We start from the raw sequence: 12,965 nt of genomic DNA on the forward strand, positions 1-12,965 counted from the left end.
ACTTTCTCCGCATTTGTCAAATGGTCGAAAAATAAGAACGTCAATACGAATTGAGCATAAATAGACTTTTGTAAGCCTGCTTAGCTTCACCTTATTAGTTTAAAATTAGACCAAGTGTTTCAAACTGGTTTTTCTCATTACTGAGAAAACTTTTTCAAAACTTTTTTCAAATGTCGTTCGAATCACAGTTGAAAGAGCTTTTTTATGATATATCATTTGACTCATTCCGATGAGTATTTGTAACACCTGATTTTGCATGGAAAACAAAAAAATAAAAGACACCCGAATACAAACTTTCTCCGCATTTGTCAAATGGTCGAAAAATAAGAACGTCAATACGAATTGAGCATAAATAGACTTTTGTAAGCCTGCTTAGCCTCACCTTATTAGTTTAAAATTAGACCAAGTGTTTCAAACTGGTTTTTCTCATTACTGAGAAAACATTTTGAAAACATTTTTCAAATGTCGTTCGAATCACAGTTGAAAGAGCTTTTTTATGATATATCACTTGACTCATTCCGATGAGTGTTTGTAACGCCTGATTTTGCATGGAAAACAAAAATTAAAAGACACCCGAATACAAACTTTCTCCGCATTTGTCAAATGGTCGAAACAATAAAAATGTCAATACGAATCGGAAATATCAAGATTCGAGCGTGGCACAAGATTCGAAGACGACAAAATAAGGTGAATTTCCTTTCCCTCTCATTTTTTATCAGTTCGAGGGGCATTAGAAAATTTTTCAAAAACCACCCCTCTACCTCACTTGAATCGACTTATAATTACGCTGGAAAGCATGAGAGCGAAGAATGAATTAAACTTGAGTTAATAAATATACATTTTATTAACATACTTGCAACTACCAATTCAAATTTATACTATTTACAGCATTTGTACAGAGCTAACTTAAGACATATCTCACATTTTTACACCTATCTCGTCTTGATGAGCAAACCCAAATGCGAAGCAAAAAAATTTGCTGAAAATTGAAAATATGTTAAGAATTTTGACTCGTTGCGGGTTCATGAATGAATTTATACTGGGCTTTTGTTGTTGTTTTTGCTGTTCGGTTGTTTATTTTTCGGGCTGTGTGAGAAGTGCAGTTCCCATGCTGACCCAGTAGTCTTGAGTCTGCGAAGTTGGCAGGTGAATCGCCACCACGAAGTTCGTCGAGTGACCTGGAATTTTTTTTTTTAACTTTTCAAGTTTGAACTGTTCAAAGAGTGTGAATAAACCAGCCAAAAAGTTACATCATAAGAATGAAAATAGCATAATTTTCGTATCTGTTAATTAATTGTTACAGAACTTACATAACACTTATGAATTTTTGGCTGGTTTTTATACCACCATTTTCAAAAAAACTCTCTTACTCTCTTATCTTAATTGAAACATAGCCAACAGAAGGTTAAATTGAATTTAAAGAAATTCAAACGCTAAAAAATCATATTTGAACGCAATCAATTTTTGGGTTTTTCATTATACGAAACGCATGTGCTAATGCTAATCTTATAAACATCTAAACTCTTATAAACATCTAAACACTACTATTATTACATAGTGATCGGAATAAAAAACTTTGTACTATGTACAAAACCAGTAACTTTTCTCATTGAGAAAAAACTGGTTAAAACTTACCTGTTGTGGACAATACACCAGCCCTAGCGGCCGTTTTGTACAGAGGCGCAATGTAGTCTTCGTCTGGTGCTGTGAAGTTCATCTTGGGCTCCATGTGGATCATGGGCATCGTCGGATTCATCTCTCCCGGAATAGCATCTGCCAACTGGTTTTGTTTGTCGTTCCAGCTTGCGGCGTCCAGAAAGAGTCCGTGGACGAACACTCCGTCTTCGGGAGCAGGAGTGGCCTGGTCCATCTCCAGTTCCTCGCCGAACTTCATGGACGACATGGCGATCGACCAATCCTCCTGAACGAAAAGATACGGGCCATTATTTTGTAGTTAATCTCGTATAATATTACACAATAATGCAACTTCAAATTTTATCACAAATTTTCTTTTACTGGGCTATTCAAATTAAGTATTAGGCTACTAAGCGGAACTAAAAACAATAACAACAAATGGGTGACACTTGATTTCCTGTTTACACAGCAACAAGTAGCCAACCTTTTAAGTAGACGATATATTGTGTTTTTGAGTAGCACAAAGTCGCAATATGTTTTTTTTGGCCCGGGCAAAGTCGCGCAAACATTTCGATTGCGCAAAGTCGCAACATACCCATTTTGAATTGCAATGGTCTCAACATACCTTTTTTGGATCGCGCACAGTCGCAACATAGCTTTTTTGAGTCAATATGGTCGCAACATAAGTCCCCACCTCGACCCGGGACAGGTCATCAAGTAGACAAATACCACATTAACCACTATTTTTCTTGCATATACATTCGCTTTTCTTATCCCAATTCTGATTGAATAATGTAGTATTTGTCTACTTGATGACTTGTCTACTTGAAAGGTTGTCTAAATGAAGACCGCAGATCACGAAGAGTGGAAACTGAAGCTGTAGAAGCCATACTATTGATAATCAGTATTTTTTACTACTTATAACTTATTAACTAACAGTAGTTAGTATACTGCCAGATGGACTGACCTGGTCTCTGTAGTGGGGGAGCACGTGGAAGTGGAAGGAGAGGACGTCGATGGGGTAGTCATACTTCCTGGCGAAGTTCTGCAGCACCCCCGTCAGAAATCCCTGGGGGAAGAAGAATCCCGACAGCCAGAAGGAGCGGGGCATGCCGTACACTAGCCAGTTCTATTCAACACAAACACACACACTTCGCCCATGATCAAGTTGATACTTTCGCTTTTTTCCCAGCTCTTTTTCCACACTTATCAGAATTGTTTGCATCATTGATTTAATAATAAGACTGTTGAACATAATTATCAAGAATAAAAATTGAAAATTTTACACCATTGTTTTATTTTCATTCATTTTATCATTTTAGGACATTTCCCGCGACAACCTTTTTCTGTTCTAAAAGTTCGAAACCTTCTTTTTTGTATGCGAAGTGGTCAACTCGTAACAACCGAATACTTATAATTTTCCTAACAGCGACAATTTTGATTAGTGAATTTAATTTGAGTTATGGGTGTCTTAAAAATCCGCATTAAGCAACAAAAACTGATTCATGTGCACTGAAGCAGTCGTGCCGAATGTAAATACAGCTGGGCAAGTGTAAGCAAATTATTGAAGCATCATCTCCAATGCTATTTGTCGCGCAAACAGTGTTGCTTTTTTAGTCAACCAAGCCGGAGGACTAACCCAAAGGTTAATAATTTAGACTGACAAGAGCGCATATAACCAGCACCCATAAAGCTATGACTTACTTGCAAGAGCCCACCGGGAAAATTGCAACGCAAGTGCGATTTGAGCCCGCAATCATATGTTTGCTGGGCACAATCACTATCTGAGCGCCACAATGCCACTTTTACGATTAAGATGGCGATGGTAGTTTACCTTGATGAAGTCGATTCTGAGGGTGAGGTCTTTGACCCAAGAGGCGAGTGGTTTGAGCGAGGGATACGCCGCACTCTCCCACTGCTTGGGCACCTGTTTGTTCAGGAAGGCCTTGTAGATCAGCTCCAGCTGTTCGCTCATCACCACCAGCCCCTTGATCGCCTTCTGCAGTTCCTTCAGAGTGGTCTGCAAAGAGAAAAAAGTCGGAACAAAAAACACCAGCTAATCAATCTTCTTTCTGTAGGTATAAAATTGATTCGAAAACTTATAGCCAATACAGAATACATATGCATTCTTTTCGAGAAAAAGCAAACTTTCTATGCAAATCAATTCCACTTAAAGAAAACACAACAAAATTTTCAAAATTTTATACCAAATAAAACATTTTAGAATTCCATTTTCCATTATTAGGTTTTATAAAATGAGAACTATAAAGAAAAATGTCAATTTAGATCAAGCTAGATGCCTTTTAGAATGAGATGTCAGATGGGAGCTCATACCTGGATCACTTTGAGGAGTTTGTTGAATCTTGCAACCTCTTGTTGTAACACAGTAGTCAAAGAATTCATTCGTCCTTTTGCATCGGGCTGAAAAAATTCAATGCGTTGGCCTCATTTTTTCTAAGTTCTGTTTAATCATTGGTTTGTTCTTTGGCTAAATGTTTTGGCCACAAATTTCTTAACTTCCAGGTAATCTTTGGCCTTAAGTGTTGGGCTAATTTTTGTTCCGACTATCGAAGAAAACAGAATATTTATGCTCGGTGTGGTTTTTTTACTCAGTCAAACTTTCACCGATCGAAATAATAATTTTTAACAGAAATTTTTTATTCCCCACTGAAGATATCGACTTTCTGAGTTCAAATGTCAAAAGATATTTCACCTCCGATAATTTTTTGTTAAGTTCTGGGGGTTTGAAAATTGCCAAATTTCCCATGTTCTGAACTAAATTATGCGCGCTTTGAAGAGTTTACTCATGACGCTGAGAGCGTAACACGAATTATTTATGCGAGGCGAATTATTTCGCTCAACACAATCGTTCCAAATTGAATCGAGGCTAGCTAATTGGTCGTATTAACTTCGTACGACTCAAAATTTTACACTTGGATATTGCCCAAAATGTATAGGTTTTCAATATTTTTTTCCCCACAAAAACTATTCGATATTAATTAAGGGACAGTCGGAACATTCAGGCCTTTGCCCTGATATACGATCAGTCGTGTTCCAATTAATCTCTCATTGATAACGTTGACATAGCGTGAATGACAAAAATTTTACACGCTTAAATGAGTGAATTAATGGTTTCAGCTTTCAAAATTTGCGGTTTTGGGTTAATTAACTTCATTCAGAAATTTGTTGACTGCAATTTCCAACGATAATTTAAGTCTAAAATGAGCCAATAAATGATCTGTAGTTAAAGAACAGAACCTTGGGTTTTTTAGTTTATGTTTTTACAACCCCTCTAAATTTGACTAACACCGCGTTGTAGCAACAAAAAATCGTGGTACCTACAAATACTTTTTGCGAAACAAATCTATCCAAGAAGGCTTTTGATCATGGAAAGGATTCTGGTTATGTCCTTATAACTAGTGCAATAATGTTAATGAATGAGTTTGATGAAAAGGTTAGTACCTTGGTTTTCTTCTGTTAGTTAACCACGTGCAAAATAGAGTCAACATAAATTGGCCAACATAAAAACATTTGAACTTTTTTAAGACAACTGAAAGAGTCAACTTTATCGATAACATTTTGGACAAGAAACACATTTAATGTTTGATTTCTCCAGAAAAAAATGCAAACAAATAAATGAAGCAGTGAAAAGGTGCTTAAAGTGTTTTAAGTTTGCACTTTTTTTCTAGAAAAAAAAACATCAAAATGTTTACAAATCATACTTTGAATGTGAACAAATCGATGTCCAGCTTAAAAAGCAAAAGAAAACCGTTAATGATTTCACACTTCAAACAGCCAATTAGAATTAAGTAATTCTCAGCCAATCAGAGCAGAGATGTTACCTCAAACATGTCGGCTCGAGCTTGGTCCAAGTCTAGCACGCTCGCTAATTTTGCGAGGATGCTATCGGCTAGTTCGTAAACTATTTCATCATTGCTCTTTCCGCCGCCTCCACCCGACATTCGAGGCTGCACGTTCAAGATTGTGTTCACAAGTAGATTCGTTTCGGTAATCTGGAAATATAAAAAATCGAACTGTGTTGCAGGAATCAAATCAAACCGATCCGTTTTTTTATATCAATTCTTTGGGTTAAAAAAAATTTCACCAAGCTAGCACAATTAGCAATTTCCAGTTCATTGCAAAAATGAGTACGAAGCTTTCATCAAGTTTTTATGCCAAAACCGGACATTTTAACATTCCTAACAAAATACTTGCCTTGTACTAACTAGTTAAAACTCCATATTCTGCCTCCATGATCATTATCAGAAAACACAGGTTGATTCAAAAATGCATGGACCGTAAGAATGGTTTGAATCCAATAGCAGTTTCCAAAATTTCTGCATTGAATATAGGCTTCAAAAATAGGTAACGACAACAAAATGATACCCTGCTTCAAATATATTAGACGAACCACCATTAAAACTGAATCAAAATTAAGATCCTCTCCCCTAAATTGTTGTTTGAGAAAGATTTTAACTTGATAATAAAAAAGTTTTTGCTTTAGATTCGATATGCGGGGGAAATGCGTACCTGGTACATAAGGTTAGCATTCTCGTGCATTCCGAATATCTCTGGATTGTCGATGATGGGGAGTGCCTCGATGTACTCCCGGAACTCCTCGATGGTGTCCTTGAGGGGACAGTAGTAGACTCCTGAGGAACTGTACTTGAAGTTCTCCTCCAGCGTGTTCTTCCCAAAGAAGGACTTGAGGATGGTCCGCAGACACCTCTGGTCCCAGTTGTCAGTCACTCTGCCTCCGTATGTGATCTACATCACAGCAAATAAATATGATACAGGGGCGGATTTAGGGGGGTCGTGGGGTGGCGGACGATTTTTCCTTTCGGTACTTTTTAAGTATTCCATTTTTGGCTGACTGACCCTACAATTTTTCTAAAACCGCTTCTGGCGCCAATTTATACTAATTTTGAGGGGAAGCGCGCCAAAAAAGCGGTTTTTTAATCAAAATTTACCAAAAAATGCCCCCCTCCCTCCGTAAAATCCTCGATCCGCCCCTGATATGATAAACAAAAGATGGAGCAGTTACATATGGAACGCCCTGACTATTTTTGTGTGAGATTTGAAGAGTAAAGAGAAATTCAAACGAGCTCACAAGACGCATCTAATCTGCCAAGCATTTCGATCACAGTCCATCTTTGAGACAAGAATTGGTCGTAAAGCCTTCAGCGTCATCATTACAATCAACAACAACAAAAGCTGTCAATAAAACAGACTTTGCTAAGGATATTTCCTACATTCCCGGGTTCAGGTCAGCAATTTATGTCCAGAATCTGATAAAACTCTCCCATGTGCCAGTAAACCGACCTCGATTTGTGATCTGCACCACAAGGCCGTGTGATCTTTCATTTTTATGACTGTTACGGACGACTTTTTTCATAGGATTGAGCATGTTTTCCCGGTACGAAGTCAATGACGTAATCCCAGATTTAACAACTGCAACGTTACCACTCAAAAACTTGAAGATTTTTTTGACTCTTTGTCCTCATATTGCAAAAAATTGGACGATTTGTTAGAAGGTACAAAATATGCGCTCAGCCATTAATTTAGCCCGTTGCAGGAGTGGAACTTCTTCTATACCTGTAGGTTCCATAGAGGGATGGGATACCTAACAATGTCCAAATGAAGGACAGAGATTTGGTGGACTGACCTCTCCTGTGATATAGACGAGGGTGTCCCACGGAATGGCATCTGTGCAGAACAACTTCAGATTCTGCAGAGCACACTCTCTGTCGGGGTCATTGAACTCATACTACAGCAACACAAACAAACACAATAAAATAACGGTGGTATATAAACCAGCTGAAGTATCAACAAGCCGAAGTATCAACCAGCCGAAAATACGTAAGTGTTATACAATAGTTATGCAACAATTATGCAACAGTTACGAAAGTTATGTAAATTTCATTCAATGATGTAACTTTTCGATTGGTTTATATACTCTGCGCATTTGCAGTTCATTTATACTTCGGCGGGTTTATTTACACTCAAAATAACATCACTCAATTTTCAATTGAAGATACGCGTATCGATCAGAGGTGTTCAAAATTAAATTGCAAATAGTAGCGTACCGAGGGGGGTGGGGGTCGGGTTTTGGCGACCGCCACCTTCAATTCTGGTTGCCAAATTTTTCGAAAAGGTCCCCCTTTGTATAACTTTACGACATTCATTTTCGGCTGATCGAGACTAAAACTTTTCTAAAGGCTCCTTTGGCGCCAATATAACTAATTTTAGAGGGGGGAGCGCGCGCCGAAAAAACGCAATTTATTGGTCAAAATTTTCCAAAAAGAGCCTAAAAACGCCTTTTTTGCCTGTTTTGTGCAAAAAAATTGCTTGCGGAGCAGAAAATTTTTGACAAAATGGGGTCCTTATAGTACCTTTTCCGATAATCAAAATTGGTCGACAAATTGATCAAAAAAGTAGGCAACATTTTTCAAAATTTTTCGAAAAACGCCCCCCCCCCCGGTGTTTAGTTTTTTGTTTAATGGCAAAAAACAACAAGAATTATATTTTCCTAATATTGAGCCAAGTGCAAAAGGCAGTTTGAACACAATGGATTCTTAAAAAGAGGTGCAAAAAGTTGGAACAGACAAAATTAAAAGAGCAACCTGCCAAAATTGAACAAATTTTGCATGCAATCTGGATTTTTCAAACGACCTTGCGACATAATTTTTTTCATTCGGAAAACTAAGTGTTGCGTGCAAAAAACGTTCTCAAATATGTCTCATTGACTCTTTTATATTATTTCTGTCTGTTCCAACTTTCTGCTATTACTTATATGCTACTCGGTTTTGTATGAACTGAAGTCTTGTGCGTTTTGCATGAATAAATGAACTTCATTAACAGGTGGGTTGATCCTTACCCGGATATTCCAGCCGAGGGGTCCGAACTTCTTCCTCTCTTGGATGACGGCGTGGAAGAAACAGATACCAAACACTATCTTGCGCCAGTTCATGCCCAGGACTTAAAAAACATCAAATCAACACGAATTCTCCTCATAAACAATTATAATATAAAAAATCTCAACAATTCAGGCAAGCTGTCGCTCATAATAAAAGACATAATTATGGTTCCAATAATGAAAACACTGGAAGAAATAATTATGGTTCCAATAATGATCAAAAATGTTTTCTAGAACGTTATTTTAATTTCACGCAGCGTAAGCTATGCAAGCTTCTCACATTAAAATTTTAAAGCAAGTTAACATCCAACCCCTCAAATTAATCAAAAGTACCCAAAACCCACTGGATCAACATAGCGCCGGTAAATACTCAAATTTGATTGGCTCCAAGTTCTATCTTAAGATTAGGTTAACCCCCTTCCCCCAAAGGCTCAATGTTTTATTTATTTCATCCTCGCACTGAATCATGGTAAAATGGGTTTAAGATAAAAATGATTTGAACAGAGCAATCAAGTGAAATATTTTGCAAGCATATTTTAGCTTAGCAAAAAACTCAATTCTCAAAAATAAACGATAACTCAACGCAAAAAGCTTTAAAAAAATTTGCCAAAGCCATCTATTCCTGTTTATTGTGGCGTTTCTTTACTATCTAAGTTAAAGACCGATTCTGATTTTTTATGGGGCTACACATGACTGCTGATATTACATAATCAACTGATGTTACATAATCAACTGAGGAACTGACTGTGATCATTGAAGTAGGAGGCGTCCATCTCGGCGAATGCCTTCCTGATGTTACTCCTCAGACCCTTGGGGGGTTCATTGGTGACCTTGGCACTGTTCTGCAGCACAGTGACGGGGAAGAAGGGGGCCGGCATGGAGGAGAGGAAGAGGCGGTAGTCCCTGTGGATCTGGGTAGAGGGCTCCGCGTAAGTCTTCACTATAGTCTCCAGACTCAACATCCAACTCTTCGCCAGGTGGCAATTCTGTAAATGGCAAAAGTTGGAACAGATAGAATTAATTTAATTAAAAAGAACAGATCGTTTTTTTGATAGGTTTGGTCAGTTGAAAACTCTATAATAAAACGTTGGAACAGGTAGAAATAACTAAAAAGAACAGGTTATTGTTAATTTCATCATTCGTTAGTGTGAAACTTGCAATCAGGAAAATGGCATTACAGCAACAACAAGAATATAAATAAAACAAAAACAGATTAAGAAAAAAATGACAACAATGAGAGCAGTATGATTACCTGTAGGAACACCCAGTCGCCCGACTCCATCGCGCCATTTATCAATTTCTCCGCGATGGGTCCCTGACCCTGGCCGAGAGAGATGGCATGTACCCTGTCCGAGTACTCCCTCTCGCGGGCGAAGCGCAGGAAGGAGGCCATCGGGTCGCTTCCGGTGCTGAGGATGAACACGAGGGGGGTGCGGTTGTTCATGTCCTCGTAAAGCATGTCGATGTTCACAGGGGGGTTCTCGATGAAGCGTTTGCCCATGTGTTGTACCACAAAGTCAGTCACCGCAAACACCACCTGTAATAGCAATATTTGAACAGGTGAAACTTACTCATTTTTTTTCTAGGAATATCTGTACACATTCAACTAATCTCACTCAATTATTTGACAATTGATTCACAAAGTTTCGTAGAAAAAATATTTCACTTTGTTGGTAAGCTTTCAGTTTCAAAAAAAGCTCTCAAATTTCAATTTTGCTTGAAGGTCTGCAAACCTAGATTGTGTTTCGAGCTACAACGCAAAATAAATTTCACCGAGAAGATGCTAAGTTTCAATTCATTACGAGAAAAAACCATTCCCCAAAAAAAGCAGTTGAATGTCCTATTTTGTCACATGATTGTCTACCAATATCACGTGATCAAATTAACCTTTTCCTCCATTAGCATCTTCATGAATATGAGTTTTTGGAAGCTTGTCAGTCGTCTGTTCCAGTGGCCCTCTTCGGCCGCCTTGTCCTTGGGCTCTTCGCCCTCCTCTGGGTTGATGAAGTCGTGTTCCACCTCATCCGCTGGGTCAGTCTCGCCCGGCTCACTCGCCCACACCTGTAATGTAATTGTTTGAAAGTAATTTCTGCTAATTAAAAAATAAAAAACTGTATGACCTAAATAAGTGAAAAATCACTTGGTGTATTCGCACTTTAAAAATTATCTACTATTCCAGCTTTTCCAAGCATATAGTTTGACTCAACCTTCAAGTCTGTAGAAAAAAAAAGAGACTACATGACATATAATTTAGTCATTTCAAGCATAGGACGTTTGGCTTCAAATAGAAAGAACTTTATTTGACTGGAAATGACACAAATCATCAATCATTATGTAGTTATACATTTAGTGCGACCTTCAGTCTAGAAAATTGAACAGCCTTCGTTTCTTCTTATAATCCTAGATCAATACGCCCATTAATTCTTCAAAATTACCACAATTATATAATTTCAATAATTACATAACACACCTGTTACAATAGACAAACTTTTACCTTTAACTTATTAAATTACTTATAACTTAATCATAAATTATAGTACAGTGAGCGTTCTGGATAATATCAATGACAATAAACTCCAACTCGACTTCAAATGATGTTGTAATTTAATGTTTGATTATCATAAAAATGTCCGCTAACTCTCTTTAATCATCAAGGGCAAGCGGATATTTAGAAAATACAAAACTGATATTGTAATTTGAGAGTGATTGATGCCCTCTAAAGATTGCAAAATAGCGAAATGAGATTTTGAACCCACCTCTAAAGTATTTCAAATAAAACAAGAAAATAAACAAAATAACCGGCTGCTATTAACAGAAATTTCCAACAACCGTTTTTGGTGAAAAATATGTAAACATGATATAATAATCATAACAGTACTGCTCGTATCAGGGCAAAGCCCTGAATGATCCGACTGCCTATTAAATGGCCTCGAATAGTTTTTTGAAATATTGACAAAATATGAATTTTAGGCTGATAATATCAAATTTTAGGTGTCAAATCAGCATCAGGGTATAAAACGAGAAATTTAGCTAGACTCGAGCAAGGTTATTGTAGTGGTGCGATCCCTCAAGAGAAAAAATCATTTGAATATTGGCCTGAATGAAAAAACCCACCCCGAGCATGTACAGTTTTTAATTTCTTCGAAATTTAGAACAACAATACTGCTTGTATATCAGGGCAAAGCCCTGAATGTTCCGACTGCCGTCTATCGTTGATCACGATTTAAAAAAAAACATCTTATAAAATGTACCGACTGATAAGTTTTACAAAGTGATCAGTTTTGTAGTAAAGTATTAACAAGACTGCTCGTATCAGGGCGAAGCCCTGAATGTTCCGACTGCCTTTTAAGGTTTATGGAGCAGTAATAACCCTAAAAAATTCAATGAAATAAAACAAAAGAAATTTTTTTTTCGAAAATGTGAAATTTTTTTAAATGAAAATCATCCCCCCACACACCATCAAAAGTACAAAAGGATAGATCTCGCTCCTTGTAACAAACCAATTATGGCAAATAAGCTTCTTTTAACCAACTTGGAACAATTTCTAAGACGGATTAACTCTCCGCTTACGCGTTAATAGCGCGAAATATATCGCGCGTTAATTGTCCCAAACTGGCCAAAATGGAAATCTTTAAACCTTCATAATTTTACGAAAAATAATCACAGGTGAAACATCTTTTCAAATTTGACCTCAGGACAACAATACCTTTCGAATGATATAAAAAAATTCCGTCAAAAATGGCTAGTTAAAAAGTCGAAATTTGTCTGAAGAAAAAAAACCCACCTCGAGCACAAACATTCCGTTACTTTTGTATCAAAAGTCGGAACAAAAAGCGCAAATAGCTTGCCTCGATTCAACTTGGAAGCATTTAATTTGCCGCAGAAGCTTTAATAGAACAAAATATATTGCGTGTTACTTATCCCAATTTGAATTATAGTTTTCAAAGTAGTCCCAATTTGAGCTCCAAACAACATTTTCTTTCTATTGGTACATCAATTTTTCTTTGTCAAAAATGCGAACTTAGAAAGTCGAAAAATGATTGAATAATAAAAAAAAATCGCCCCAAGCATAAATATTCCGCACTTTCTTCGAAATTCGGAACAATAAACTTAATGCATCTTTTAGATATTAATTCAATGGAAACATTACTGTTTTTTTTTATAGAATAGACCCTTAAGTTCTGCATCTGAAAACCCGTAGGAAAAAATCATCGCGACCTATATAAGAGTCAGAACTAAGTTGAGTTGATCGAGTCTGAAAATTCTTTCAAATAATAAAACTGCTTATATAATAGAACAAAGCCCTGAATGTTCCGTCTGCCCTTTATTCGGTCTCCAATAGTTTTTGTTGAATAAAATTTTGATAAGCTAGAAACTTTGTACTGCCAATGGCGATTGTAAGTGCTAAAAAATG

General features: G+C 37.1%; 3 protein-coding genes across 4 annotated transcripts in view; 2 read left to right on the plus strand and 1 right to left on the minus strand.

Annotated features, from left to right (window-relative positions):
• Positions 1 to 12,965, plus strand: part of LOC134846552 (centrosomal protein of 41 kDa-like) — a 604,453-nt gene that overhangs the window by 82,983 nt on the left and 508,505 nt on the right. The window lies entirely within an intron of this gene.
• LOC134846553 (dynein axonemal heavy chain 6-like) overlaps positions 798 to 12,965 on the minus strand; it is a 115,031-nt gene continuing 102,863 nt past the window's right edge. The window contains exons 54-65 of the mRNA XM_063863938.1: positions 10,439 to 10,612; positions 9,804 to 10,088; positions 9,297 to 9,537; positions 8,513 to 8,613; positions 7,301 to 7,402; positions 6,166 to 6,402; positions 5,478 to 5,648; positions 3,970 to 4,056; positions 3,470 to 3,655; positions 2,603 to 2,764; positions 1,636 to 1,921; positions 798 to 1,178 (exon numbers count right to left, since the gene is read on the minus strand). Of these exons, the coding sequence (XP_063720008.1) occupies positions 1,075 to 1,178; positions 1,636 to 1,921; positions 2,603 to 2,764; positions 3,470 to 3,655; positions 3,970 to 4,056; positions 5,478 to 5,648; positions 6,166 to 6,402; positions 7,301 to 7,402; positions 8,513 to 8,613; positions 9,297 to 9,537; positions 9,804 to 10,088; positions 10,439 to 10,612 (2,136 nt within the window). The 3' untranslated portion in view covers positions 798 to 1,074. The remainder of the gene's footprint in view (positions 1,179 to 1,635; positions 1,922 to 2,602; positions 2,765 to 3,469; positions 3,656 to 3,969; positions 4,057 to 5,477; positions 5,649 to 6,165; positions 6,403 to 7,300; positions 7,403 to 8,512; positions 8,614 to 9,296; positions 9,538 to 9,803; positions 10,089 to 10,438; positions 10,613 to 12,965) is intronic.
• The window catches only part of LOC134846551 (uncharacterized), a 138,965-nt gene continuing 137,047 nt past the window's right edge, over positions 11,048 to 12,965 (plus strand). The window contains exon 1 of the mRNA XM_063863932.1: positions 11,048 to 11,061. The gene's annotated coding sequence lies outside the window, so the exon portion shown is untranslated. The remainder of the gene's footprint in view (positions 11,062 to 12,965) is intronic.

The sequence above is a fragment of the Symsagittifera roscoffensis genome, chromosome 5 (assembly GCF_963678635.1).
Source record: "Symsagittifera roscoffensis chromosome 5, txSymRosc1.1, whole genome shotgun sequence".
In the NCBI taxonomy this organism is placed as follows: Eukaryota; Metazoa; Xenacoelomorpha; order Acoela; family Convolutidae; genus Symsagittifera; species Symsagittifera roscoffensis.